At 36.7% G+C, this 13,901-nt stretch overlaps 3 protein-coding genes across 5 annotated transcripts in view; 1 reads left to right on the top strand and 2 right to left on the bottom strand.

Moving 5' to 3' along the window:
- The window catches only part of LOC108754470 (vesicle-associated membrane protein-associated protein B), a 6,717-nt gene extending 5,149 nt beyond the window's left edge, over nt 1-1,568 (bottom strand). Inside the window, exon 1 of the mRNA XM_018496753.1 lies at nt 1,057-1,568. Within this exon, the coding sequence (XP_018352255.1) occupies nt 1,057-1,126 (70 nt within the window). The 5' untranslated portion in view covers nt 1,127-1,568. The remainder of the gene's footprint in view (nt 1-1,056) is intronic.
- LOC108754468 (methylosome protein 50-like) overlaps nt 1-5,239 on the top strand; it is a 55,753-nt gene extending 50,514 nt beyond the window's left edge. For 2 of the 3 annotated variants that reach the window (XM_018496751.1, XM_018496750.1), the window contains exons 2-5: nt 3,362-3,692; nt 4,316-4,488; nt 4,576-4,768; nt 4,895-5,237. In XM_018496751.1, coding sequence (XP_018352253.1) covers nt 3,391-3,692; nt 4,316-4,488; nt 4,576-4,768; nt 4,895-5,093 — 867 coding nt within the window. In that variant the 5' untranslated portion in view covers nt 3,362-3,390 and the 3' untranslated portion in view covers nt 5,094-5,237. Of the gene's footprint in view, nt 1-2,087; nt 2,688-3,361; nt 3,693-4,315; nt 4,489-4,575; nt 4,769-4,894 lie in introns of those variants that run through there. The other variant, XM_018496749.1, reaches the window with a different exon arrangement.
- Nucleotides 5,240-6,164: 925 nt separating this feature from the next.
- On the bottom strand, nt 6,165-13,459 carry LOC108754465 (staphylococcal nuclease domain-containing protein 1). The gene is made up of 9 exons (XM_018496746.1): nt 12,931-13,459; nt 11,530-11,651; nt 11,232-11,374; nt 10,386-10,880; nt 9,558-10,041; nt 8,468-9,098; nt 7,938-8,387; nt 7,661-7,867; nt 6,165-7,195 (listed from the first exon to the last, which is right to left on the bottom strand). Exons 1-9 carry the CDS (start codon nt 12,979-12,981, stop codon nt 7,088-7,090), a joined length of 2,691 nt encoding a protein of 896 aa, XP_018352248.1. The 5' UTR covers nt 12,982-13,459; the 3' UTR covers nt 6,165-7,087.
- Between the last annotated feature and the right edge of the window lie 442 nt (nt 13,460-13,901).

Below are 13,901 nucleotides of genomic sequence, written 5' to 3'. Positions count from 1 at the left end.
AGAGAGAGAGAGAGAGAGAGAGAGAGAGAGAGACGGAGAAGGCGAGAGGTGAAAAAGGGTGAAAATGGTACAAAATTCGAACGGAAACTAGGCGATTCTACCGCCGGCCTCCTGTCGCGAGGCATAAATAAACGAGGCTCTTATAGATTACCGGCGTATAGCGGCGGCTAACATAAGTGGAGCAGCGGGTATAAATTCAATAAATGGCTTTTCCTCGTATCGGCGATTAGCGATCGGCGACAGGCATTGAGAGTACAACGTCGGAGAGCCGATCGATGGGCGGCCGCACATCGTGTTTCGTTCGGCGAAAGACCGGGAAATCGACCGATCTCGCCGTCCCTTTTCCGTTTCTCACCAACAACGGAAAGGGAAAAAAAAAAAGGCAGCTGCGGAAGCGGCCAGAGAGGGCGCGAGAGCTATCGAGACTATTCGAGAGACCCGTCGTCGTCACCTGCCTATTCGTTTCGTTTCCTCGTCTCGGGGGGAAGGAGGGGGGGGGGAATCGCCCCCGTCGGGACGCGAGAATCGAGACGGACGGACGGATCGTCGTCATCGTCGTCGCGGCGCCGCGACGGCGGATCACGATGGATGACAGCGAATTGACACACGAACGGGGGACAGATGGGGTTAGGTACGGACTTGGCGATGTCGCACACGTTCACCGAGGCACGGCCGCGACCTCGGTGCGCCTCGTTACATCGGCTACATGCGGCACGACGCGAACACAATCGTCGGGCGAGCTAAGCGTGTCGTAGAGGAAAACGAGGAACGTGAACGGCCGCGCGTGCGGCCGAGACGGGCCTTACGTCATCTTGACGACGTAGCTCCACGACGACGTGCCGAGCTTCTCGTCGCGTACATCCGTGAATGTCGCGAGCGACGCATTTCGTTGCACTCGCTCACGACGTTCACGTTTATAAAGTTGGCGACAAGGAACACGGCGAGGAAAGAAATGTAAAAAAAGAAACTAATGAGAGAAAGAGAAACACAAACACGACGTGCGGGTGAGAGAGATGAGCGGATCTTTTGATCTGAAATTTTGATATCACAGCGTACCCCTGAATCGGAGCTCGTTCTGCGGCTCGATAAGTAAAACCTGCTCGGGCTTGTCGGACCTCGACGACATCCTGACTGGAGGATCAAGACGAACTTCCCGACGGACGAGTCACGGCTTTGTTGCTGTCTTCCACCACCACCACCTCCTCCTCCTCCGCCGCCACCACCACCGTCTCTTCGTCTTCTTCTTCTTCTCCTCCTCCGCTCCGCCGCCGCCGCCGCCGCCGCCGTCTGCTGAAGCGCCAACGGGTGGTCGACGACGCGTTGGGCCCCGCGTATTGATAAGATGCCTGGTGTTCTACCTCGTCGCGATTCCTCCGCGTCAGCCGTTTACAACGTCGCGTTTCGGTGTTGTCCCGTTTCCCGTGGCCGTATCTTTACCGAGATTCCGTTGGACTGATTCCGATTCGCGACTGGCCAACGATGCGCATGCGCCCACGGCGGGGAAATTGTGAACTGCGTGAACTGCGTCTGCGAACTGCGAGCCGTGTAGAGGCCGCGTTACGTCACGCACGTCGCTGTCGCCGCACCACGGCCGGTAAACCGGTCCGTTCGTTTTTCTGTCGGCCCCCCCCCCCTCATCGTCCAGGCTGCACCTGCACTGTACTTCCTGCACTTGTTTCAACTCTAATTAATACAGAACTTTTTCTTTTAATTCTTAAATTTATACATTTTTTTTAGAACTTTTATGCAAATTTCAGAATTTTTTTCCAGAATTTCTATAATATATCATGCGAATTTTTTTCCTCAGGAAAAATGAGACGAATATATTTAATTAGAGACATTCGAGGAAAAAAAAAGTATTTTTCTATTTACCTATGTTTATCTTTTTTACGATCTCTTTTTTTCTCTCCAAAAATCATGAATTATTGCGTCTCCGACTATTCTAATTTCTTTCGGCTTTTGCTGACTCACTTGTAATATTGTATTAATATGCTGAATAATATATTTATTTCAACCGAGCTTATCGTTCTTTTTTTATGCGCGCGCTCTCTTTCGAGTTAATTTTCCTATCGTCTTCTTCTTGTCTCTCTGTCTCGCTTCGATCTTTCATCTGTTCTAGTTCCTTTTAGGCTGAACTTGCACTGTTCTCTTTTCTCATTTTTCTCTTCACGTTAAAAGGAAAAAGAGAAAAGATGAACAATGCAAAAAATTCGGCTGAAAAAACCAGACCATTGTACTCCAACGAGCACGCGCAGACCGAAACTGTTGCGCGCGTTTTGTATACGGACGCATACTTAACCTTAACTGCAATTTTTGAAGAATTTAATTTTATCATGAAAATTTGGAGAAAATCATCTGAAAGGCAAAAGAATTGATATCCAGGTGTTGTGAAATTTCAAGGAGAGATTGAAGAAATATAAATCTTACCAATCAGTGAGAATTACTCCGAAAAAGAATCTCAGAGAATCGATGCTCCGATACAGTGGAGGAAAAGAAATTTCTCGATAGGGATTGTGAATCGTCATAAAATTTGATTCTTATTCTTGTAGTTTAATAGACAATCCGGTTCGCGATGAACACGTATAGTGCTTCGATCTCAAACGGGGATCTTTTCAGAAACTTGACATTTCTAGAAAACCGATCGTCGGTCGATACCAAGCATCTACAGCTTTTCTCAATTTACGATGGTAAAGAATGTGTCCGGAGTATTTAGTTATATAGTTATGGAGTTTATATAGTTATAAAGTTGTGGGATTTAATTATATAGATATAATTATGGAGTCAATTATACATTTATAGTTATATAGTTATGGAGTTTAATTATATAGTTATAAAATTATGGAGTTATAATTATACTGTTATAAAGTTATGGAGTTTGATTATAGTTATAAAGTTGTGAAATTATACTGTTATAAAATCATGGAGTTTGATTATATAGTTATAAAGTTATGAAATTAATTGTACAGTTATGAAGTTATGGAGTTTAATTATATGGTTATAAAGTTATGAAATTAATTATATAGATATAAAATTATAGAATTTAATTATACAATTATACAGTTATTATCTATTATGAAAAAGTTATGAAATTATATAATTAAAAACTCACAGGAACGCTAACATTACATCAATACATCATAATTTCATACTCAATAATATAACTGTGATATCATGTATTATATCGTAATTTATTTATAGTTATATTATAATACAACATGTAGTATATCACATTTGTATTATTAAGTGATAAATTATAATATTGATGTAATGTTACTGTTAGTTTATATTTTCTGGGAAATTTCACTTTAAGTAGTACAACTCCTTTATGATTAGCAATTACAGCTGAAGCTTTCTGTTGTAGAAAACAATGCTATTCTCGGAGGCACTAACATGGTCGATCTCTACTGGAATGGTACTCTCTGGTACTACAAGGATATCTCGGACTTTTCTCGAAAGAAAGCCGTCATAAAGCAACGGATGGACAGCGGCGTTTGTGATTCCGCTTACCTGAACGAGAACACATTTGTCATTGTAGAAGACAGTGGTGCTGTGCGAGTTTATCAAGCAGTTGAAATAGACGAGCGATATGAGTTACAGCTTCTTGGATATGTATGTCAGCATGACGACAGCATCCTGTCGGTGTCTGCATTTTCTAATCAGAGAAATATTGTCACAGGAGGAATGGATTGTTGGTAAGAAGTTTCCAAAATATATATGATATTACGAGCTAAGGAAAAGATTATTAGAGAAAGATATTAACTCTATGGAGCTGATGCTAAACAAACTGAGTCCATAACTAAAAGCCAAGAATAAAGGAAAAAATAATAAGATAGGCATTATCTTGCTAATATATTCTTATTAAAATAAACTTAGTATTTACCCTTTTTATACGAGTTATGTCATTTTGAATTTTTTGAAATTAATTACTGCCTTTTAATCAACATTTGTTACATGATTACATCCATTTGATTTTTTTTTTTAAGTCATTAATTTCAAAGGACAATTACAACTTCTAGATGTAACATAAAAAAAATTGAATTGTTTGAATTTTTGTGTAAAACGGTACATTGTTACAATAATAAATACAAGAATTAAGAACTAATAGTAAATTAAAATATAATATATTTTTTACTTCAATAATAATGCTTCACAGAGGAAACTGAATTATTTTGCTGGAATAAGAATAATTTTTATTCAAACAATCAAAACATAGTGGATTTAGTAAGCCCACTGTCAGCTCTAGAAGGATATAATTGAGCAAGTTCAATAGACTTATATCAGCTAGAAAGGATTTATAATCTTATGTTTGTTTCAGCTTAAAAATGTGGGATGTAGAAGATTTAATCGCGACATATTCGTATAGCTTTGCGCATTTAGACATAATCACTGATACAGACGTGAAGCCTATGTGCAGTTCTGTATTTGTATCTGTCTCTTTAGATAACGAATCACTACTATGGGATATTAGACGAGCTAAACCGGCGAGTTGTACGTATATTTATAATAATTTTTTTTTTTTAATATCTTCAAATTTATTACGTTTTTTTAAAAAAGAATTTTCTTTATTTTTCAAAGGCATCTTCAAGAAAAATAATTGCCCCTTAACAGCAGTATCTTGGAATACTACTTTGGAAAATATCATAGCAATAGGTACACTTGAAGGTAGCGTTGCAATAATTGACATTAGGCAAACAGAAACTCCGTTATGCGAGTTGATCGAATGTAATAGAGGTGTACACAAGCTGTTATTCAATCCAACTCCAGAGAGGTGAGAATTTATCAGAAATATCAATTTACTTGTCTGTACAATATATAGCTCTTATACAGAATATTTCTTATACAATATACTCTTTCGACGATAATATAAATTTATGATAACTTATCTATTTTCCAGAAAAGAACAATTAGCGTGCTGTTTTGATAACACATCGGTAAAAGTACTTGATACCCAAAAAGAACTGATGCAGATATACGAAGATAATAGTCATCACGATTTTGTACGAGGACTCGCATGGTGTAAAGATGATTTATATTCGTGTTCTTGGGACGCAAATGTGCTCAAACATATAGTAAATGAACATATATCTTCCTAAGGATGATAATTCAAGTTAGACAATAGTAATTATGATTTTGTACGAAGATTTGTGTGATACAAAGATGATTTATACGCATGTTTTTGGGACGTAAATAAATAAATTGATTGAATATGTAGCTTTCTAAGGACGATAAATCAATTTTTTTAACATATATTAAAATTTTGTGATATTAAAATGATCTTTTTACTTTATAAAATATTTGATTTATTGATCGAAACAACATCTCAATATAATGAACACTTTCCTCACCTCAAAAACTTGCAAACTATTCATTACATATCAACGACGGAATACTGATCGCAATTCAAAGAGAACTGAATAGTGTTAATTGAAGGTAAAGATTCACAAGAAATGTGCATTCAATGTTCAGTATATATCTTTATGAACGGCGAAACAAGGTGTGATCATGGTCATTTTAGTGAGTTTCATATATTGGAAAACATTCCTCTTACATTTATTCAAACTTCTTGATCATTGTTTCAGACACTTCTACAACATAGTTATGATACTCTTTGTGTTTATTCGATATATTCTATTTTATTGCAGAAAAGAGAAAAATATTCGACAATTATAAAGTATTATCGCTACGTATAACAGTAATGTAAAGGAATCAAGTGTATCAATGTAACAAAACTTCCTGTATACCTTGTGGATCTTTAAAAGAATCGTAATACTCTTAATGTAATTTAAACAAGTCTTTCTTTTCCTTTCTGATCCTACAGTGTGTACGGTATATCAAACATGCAATAAGATTTTATTTACAAAGTACAGTCAATGATAATGTAAACAAAATATCACAAATAAAAGTTTATCATCACAAAACGCCTAAAAAAAAATTAGAAAATCATTTCCAGTGTTAGTTAAAGATGATGTAAATTAAAGATACGCTATATAATGTAATATATATACATATATAGTAATTCTGATAAAATAAACATGCAAGAGAGTTTGTTCTGTGATGCATAGAATCTACGTATATTCTTTGTACCACAGAATATTGCGAGTTACTTCTCCCCGAACACACAGTAGATAACATTTGTTTATCGTAAATATATTTTGAATATTTAAAATTTTATATTTGTTGTACTGCAATTTGTAGGACTGATTTGTAGAACAACTGTGCATAAATAATTTCTTGTAAGTACATTAATATGTTAAATGTTTATGTATAACATATATGAATAACATGAATTTATCCGGAAAGAGATGGCAAGAAAGACATGATTTTACAGTATCTTCCTTCACATTATTATTACTGTATATCTCTCACTTTTTATATTATGCTGAATTCGCGCGTACACGTGCCACTTTGAAAAAGTTGAAAAATGTATTATCCAAAGAAGCCAATGTTATTTTAATTGAAAATACTCTGATATTTTTATTGATATGAATCTTCCTTATCTCGGTTTCACTACCACTGTCTAATTAAATCTGCAATTACAAATTCTACAGCTACATGATCATCTTTGCATATAAAAACTTGAAAAGAGTAGCGCGTACATTAGTTGACATGATTGCTATTTATCCATAGGAAAAGCAATTAACATATCTAACATGATTGGTGTATCTAAAATGTTGAATTGCACATTGAAAATTTCATATCGGATTGAAAATATCAGGTCCTCAAACAATTTGTATTTGTGGCACCAAATTAATAACGAATGTTCATGTCGATGAGAATTCATGTAATGCTAAAGATTGCATAGTCTCGTTCAAGGACTGCATGCGCTCCTTGTTCATTGTATTACAGAAATTATTAAAATCGTTATGTACAATTGTCTTTTTATATACTGAGATATAATTGCATTGAGACTAACGCGACATGTCACTCTCATATCGACATTCACCATTGTTATTTTTTTATCTATGTAGCGACATAGACTCGTATATTCTGTTATTTATTATATTGTTTTTTTTATAACACGATCTTGTCTTTTCTTTTTCCCCATATTGATAATGCTTATTCCAAATTATTGAGCATTCATTATGAATTACAACCCGAATTCTTTGTCATCGTCTTCCGGCCTTACGTCTCCATACATCCAGATATTACGATGGTTGTGCTTTGCATCCTCCTCGGCTTTCTTGTATTCCTCGATCTGCAAATAAAATTAACACATACATATAAATGTAATAAATTTTCAATGAATGTAGACACCGACTCGTTTTTACAAAGCAGTAAAAGAAAGAAAAGGAATTATTTTATTACATTTTAAAATAAAACTTATTTTTATTTATTATCTTTTAATTGTTTTAATCCTCTTTCTTTCTTTTAGTATAATAAATTTTATCACAATAGAGATTACGCGTGACTTTACATAAAAGTAGTCGATTCATAATCGATAAATAATGGGTTGGATTTTCATTCCACATGTGTGTGTGTGTGTGTGTGTGTGTGTGTGTGTCTCTCGATTTTTTGAAGTTGATTGGAATTAAAGATTGTGAGTAAAAGAGAATGAAGTGTTATGAAAATGTTAATAAAAATGGGTTTAGGAATTCATATTTCAATAAGACAGAAATTTTGTTGCAATAAATGGATACTAATATAACAGAAATTGACTAACCAATTTAGTAAGTCTCCTATCTCGATGCTTTTGAACGTGCAAGAATCCGTCAGAAATAATACCCTTCCCGATATCTTCATTTGTACTGGGATGCATCAGCGTCACGGCAATTACGTTGTTGCTTAGCTTGTATTCGATATTTAGGAGAAGAATTTTATCCAAAACATCTTCCTTAAATGCATCCACCGCTGCTCTCTTGTCATCCGTCTGTAAAAATATCATCAACAGGCGTCTTTTCGTTTTCTAAAAATGAATTGTATCAGAATTCGTTACTTACATCACTCGGAAGAGTCACGCACGCAAGTGCATATTCATGAGCGTATGGTTTATCAGTCGCGAAACGCGCAGGTAGATCGGCAACTCGTGTAACATTAAGGGTCTCCCTGTTGCCGTAATCGATGTAGAACACACTGACATTGGTACCGGAAACCTTTTCCGTTTTCACACGGTACCACTGATCGTCACCGCTGAATTTCGCAACCGCTAGATCTCCCCTGGTCGGTTTATAGGCGCCAGGAAGTGGAGGGTTGGCGGCTAATTCCTGACGTAATTGTAGAAGCATACTCTCCAACAGGCTGCCCTGATCGACGAACTGGGCGTAGAAATGAAGATCGTCAGTAACTTCGGAAATCACAACCTTTTGGTAATCGATCTTCCGCTCTTGCCCCTCCTTTTCGTCCACAATTTTGTCGGTTTCTACTGGCGCTTCCACGCGATTCTTCCAGATCTACAGAACGCAAATTATATTTCAGTTTCTTTAATGAAGTACATTTTCCAATAATTAAGCACACAAACACCTTTACTTACATTAAGCTTTTTTGCTTTTGCACGTTCCTCTGCGGCTTTGAGAGTTTTGGTGAGTTCTCCAGAGTCCGGGAAATTAACAACCTCAGCCAGACCTTCTTCGACCAAAGCAACAGACATATTAACATCATTCACCGTTAACCAACCAATGAAACCGCTCAACTTTGTTTCCGTATTCTCAATCTTGATCTCCACGTCTCGTTGGAAACAGTGCTCTTTAGTGAAGGCAAGAGCTTTCTCACCGTACTCGTCGGCTTTTATTACACCACCGCCGGGCAATGTTCTTTGGCAACGTGGAGTTCTTATTCCAGCCAGCACAAACGTGATAATGTAGTCTTCTTTGGGAAGGTAGAGTTTCAGCCGCGAGCCACTCGTCACAAACTCGACGACCGCTCTAATTCCCTGCGCTCGTTTGAGCGAAGTCAAGAATGCTTTTGCTTTCGAGGGATCGTTCGAGAGATCCACTATTCTGTGAACTGGAATGTCTTTCTTCGCGTGCAGTCCGTGTTGCGATTTTTCTGCCTTACTTTCAGCCACTTGCAGGAGATTGTACTGAGAGGAACGCTGATCATCATTCTGTCTATACTTAATCACTCGCGCAAGACCTCGACCGACTAGTGCTTCTGCAATGTTCCTGTTGGCATGATAAAATAAGATAAAATTATCAACTATTAAAAAATTGTAAATAATTATTAAATAATAATTTTTTTTTTGTAAATCATTAGAAAGCGAAATTTTATGGCAAACTTAATCATTCACAAAGGCTGATTTGTATAAAACATCTAAATGCAATGAAATTTAAATATTTTATTATATTGTATAACATAATCAACTTTATATAATATAATCAACTCGATAATGGAATAATACATGTATATTCTGTTAAATAATGTGATTGTAAGCCTCTTGCAACTGAACCTCTTCACGTTGGAGAAAAAAAGAAGAAATTAAGATTAAATGTGTGTGTGAACAAGGCAAATATATGAGAAAAGTTAATAATATTAATAATATAAAATATTTATATAGTTTTAGTATACTAATTTATTGCTGCAGGTAATCAAATTCACTATTTCAGAAATCGATTTATACTTACGTTTTGCCACAAGTTACGGTGCAACATAACTTCTCTGGGAAATTATCTCTAGCCGGGTAATAATGCGTATAATCAACTACCACTTTTACGTTTTTCCTGATGAATTTTTCGCGTAAAAATTCTCGCGCTTCCAACATCCACGGTATATCATAAAGAGGTCTGAAATCTTTCGATCGAGTAGTATTATTGCTGTCCTCGTTCTTCTTTTCACGAGTGGGTGGTCGAATACTACCCAAAAACACTTTCTTGTTTTCTCCGTTCTGAGTTCGGACAACAAGCGCATCCGCATTAACAATTTCCACAACAGTGCCAGTAAACTCGATCTGTGGCCCAGACGGTTTGTAATCTTTCCACAATCGCAAACGTGCCTCCTTCGCAGCTTTCTCAGCGAGGTACAACTTTTCCGCGCCGGATCTACTGTTGCTGATCGACCAATCCTGGCATTTCGCAAAACCCTCGCTCAGCAAAATTTCAGCGATGTTTCCTAATACAAATAAAAAAATTATTGATTATAATTAAATTCAATTATTTGGAATATTTATTGTATATAATTTAGCATACGCTGCTCGCTGCTAGATGTGTTTAACACTAGAAATACCAACTTCTTACTCATTAAAAAGAGACCAAACAAATAAATTATAAAATTTAAAAAAAAACATAAAAATTAATATTTCATCAGTATAAAGGACATAATATTTATTAAAAATAAAAAAATTTGTTAATCTTATCTTTTACATAAAAATATAATATTTATCTAAAAAATAGAAACAGTCAATAATGACTTCTTGGTATTTCTAGTGATAAAATATCAGATTTTAACAAAGTTACCCTTAGGATGAATGACGCTGCCAATGAAGTTATTATTGTTGACCGATTCCAGCACTATTTCGACGTCTCTATGTAAGAGCCGCGATTCCACAAAGTATCTAGCTTCGTCTGCATAAGGATCGCCCACGGAATTATCGCGACGACCATTCGGCCAGCCAGGACAGCGAACACCCGAGATCATCAGCGTTATATTGTAAAAATCAGGCAAGAGGAAAGCCTTCACGGTAGAGCCGTCGAAGACGAACTCAATTACTGCTTTGATTGGTTTTTTGGCGAATTTCTCGACCAATTTCCGAGGATCGTCGACAGTCCATTTGATGTCCCGTATATGCTCGGAAGGCGGTGAATCCGACCACTTTCCTTTTTTTCCAAGTTTCGCTGTATTCTCCAATTCGATCAACCGTTGTTGTTCAGCCGTAGGATTGCGGTTGTCCTTCTTAACGGTCACCAAGCCCTCAGACACCAAAGTATCAATTACGTTCTCACCATTCCTGTCTGCATAACACAATTATGATTAGATGCAAAAATTTAATCACTGCCGTGTTCAGCAGAATGTTTACTTTGCAACTGTTGAAAGTTTTCTTTGCACTGACTGGATTATATTTTTAAATTTAGAGGAATAGTTCTACCTCAGCAAAGAAAATTTCGCGGCCATTGGCTGCATTTGGCAGAAAAAGCACTGTTGTAAGAATCTTTGGTTCTTGCCCTTAATTCTTCGCAGGATCTAAATGTATAAACTATTCATACTATAATTAAAAAAGTCTTTAACAGTTGTAAATCTGCTTTTTCTGATGAACGCAGCCAATTTTCCAAGTTTAGCAAATGTATGGTATATCAAATAAATACCTTTCCCTAACCAAACAGTTCCGTATGTTCTGGCAGTGTTGATCGACTTTTCAGTTGCAAAAGTAACATCTTGGCCAATCAACTTTCGACGTAGGAATTCTCTTGCTTCCCAAGCATACGGCTCATCTTTGGTTTCATCCGTGCTATAAATACGTAAATTGTTTTAATTTTATAATTAAATTGTTGTCAATAAACTTATATAAATCTCTGTTTAGTCAAAAAACTAGAAAATAATCAAGAAAAATCTTTATAATAATCTTTATAATAATTTTGTATAGTATATGCGTATTTTACGTACCTATCATTTCCTTTCCAACGTTCCAATTTTGGAGCTGTAATGTTGCACAAAGTGATTGTCATTTCGGGTGGAGGACCGCCCATAGGTTGTCCGCGAATGACAACGGTATCTCCCGATGTCACCTTTAAAATTAAAATTTTGCAGTGTGAGAAAGCATTCCTAAATATTCAGAGTATCACATTATAGATTTTACACAGAATACTTATTACAAATTTGCTAATAGCTTTCATAGAATTACTAATTTCTTATGCAATTTTCATAAAAATATTAATGTCTTTTCTGCATTGCAACGAACTCCTGTCAACAAGAAATAGAATTAAAAAGCAAAAAAAAACAGTAAAAACATTCTCATTAACATAAAGAATATCTATCACTTTTAGAATTTGTACCTTTAAAATTTTGTAGAGAAAGTATAAAAAAGTTCAAAGTATCCCAAAATATCCAGCACAACATTACATTTCAAATTTGAATACCAAATACGCAATTATTAATACCTTTCATAGAACTTTTTGAATCTTAACACTTTCAATCAGAAGTAAATTAAAAAGCAAGGAGACGGTAAAGGCATTCTCATTAATATAAAGAATATTTGTCATTTTTAGAATTAAAATGTTGCAACATGAGAAAGCAAAATCCAGCACCATGTATCTCAGATTAATTAGAACACTAATTACTCAACTGCTAATCTTTGATAGAATTTCCTGAATCATAATCTTACTCTTAACGAGAAATAAATCAAAAAGCAAGAGAATAGTGAAAATATTTTCATTAACATGACAAATATCTGATATTATCTTTAGAATAAAAATTGTACAGTGTGAAAAATCTTAAAGTATCTCACAATATCCAACACCATATTATATCTTGGATTAAAATTACGCAATTGCTAATATCTTTCCAAAAACGTTCTAAATCATAATACTCAACAAGAAATAAATTAAAAAATAAAAGGATAGTAAAAATATAAATGCAAAATAACATAAATGTAACAAATATTTGATGTTATTCTTAGAATAAAATTTTGCAGCGTGAGAAAACTTTAAGTATCCCAAAATATCCAGTACCATATCATATTTTGGAGTGAGTACCAGTTACGCAACTGCTAATCTGCAAATATCTTTCATAGAACTTTCCAGCAACAAACTCTCATCGTACAACGAATAAATAAATTAAAAAGAAACAGGGCAGTGAAAACGTCCTCATTAACGTAGTGCATATCTAAAGAATTTTAGGAAATATCACGTGGCAGGCTGTTGCAATGGTACTCCAGATTGCAACCATATGTTCTATGGTGCGATTTTTGCCAACTGGATGGGTAGGGGATCAACACTCAACAGTTGAGTCGGCACGGCACAAATAGAAAGAGCCACGAGAAAGATCCGGTGGCGTCCGGTTCCTCACCTGCTTCACCACCCCGTTGCGCAGTTTCACTGGTGCCTGAGATGCACTCATGATGCCGCGCGATGGCCCTCGAACGGGAAGATCAGTGCGATCGATGACGATGCGCTCGTTCAGTGATCAGCACGTGCGCTTTCTTAAGTCGAAGGTTCGATAGCAGCTGTGCTCGTGACTCCGCAATTTATCGTTCCTCGTGGTACGTTTGGGAGGAAAAAAAGAAAGGACAGTCTTTTTCACTCTCTCTTTCTCTCTCTTTTTCTTTCTCTCTCTCTCTCTCTCTCTCTCTCTCTCGTATGAGGAGGACTGCGAACTTAGGAATGACGAGTTGTCATGTTGGCTGACGTACGCAGGGCAGAGACAGGCAGCCCAGGGCTCTCTCACGTTTCCTTTCCACGTATAATCGCGGCTGTTACGACTCTAACGAAGTGGCTTGCGATCGGCACGAGCGCGATCTACACACCGTAGAGGGCACGCTACGAAATGCGCTTGGGCGCGATGGTGATGTGGCAACACGCGACACACGCCGCGCGGCACAGTGTCGCACTCTATGCTCCGCCTTCGAATTGGCGCGCACGAGAGCGGTTTCTTGGCCCGTCTTGGGGTGCGATCCACTTGGCAGTCGGCGCCATGTTTTATCCATGTTTTATCCTTAGGAAAGTGAAAGTTTGAACCGTTGAAGTAAAAGGAGAAATTTTTCACTTTTCATCCTAGGAAAAAAGATTGACTCTAGAAATGTTAATATCGAATGCAGATGAGACGACATGTGGCAGAAAGATGCGAGTTGCCGAACGATTTTCAAGGTAAAAGAGCAAACGGACGTCTCCGATTTGCAATGCCGAACGCACCCATTAATCATGAAAATTCATAAAAATTAACAATTTCGTTTTTTTTTTAATCTAACCTTAAAGGACAGTTTAGCCATCTGCTAGCTCGCATCTCAAATTTATATTGCCGAACGCATCTCATGATACCCC

The sequence above is a fragment of the Trachymyrmex septentrionalis genome, unplaced genomic scaffold (assembly GCF_001594115.1).
Source record: "Trachymyrmex septentrionalis isolate Tsep2-gDNA-1 unplaced genomic scaffold, Tsep1.0 scaffold8, whole genome shotgun sequence".
Lineage (NCBI taxonomy): Eukaryota > Metazoa > Arthropoda > Insecta > Hymenoptera > Formicidae > Trachymyrmex > Trachymyrmex septentrionalis.
This window is presented reverse-complemented; position numbering and strand designations above follow the sequence as displayed.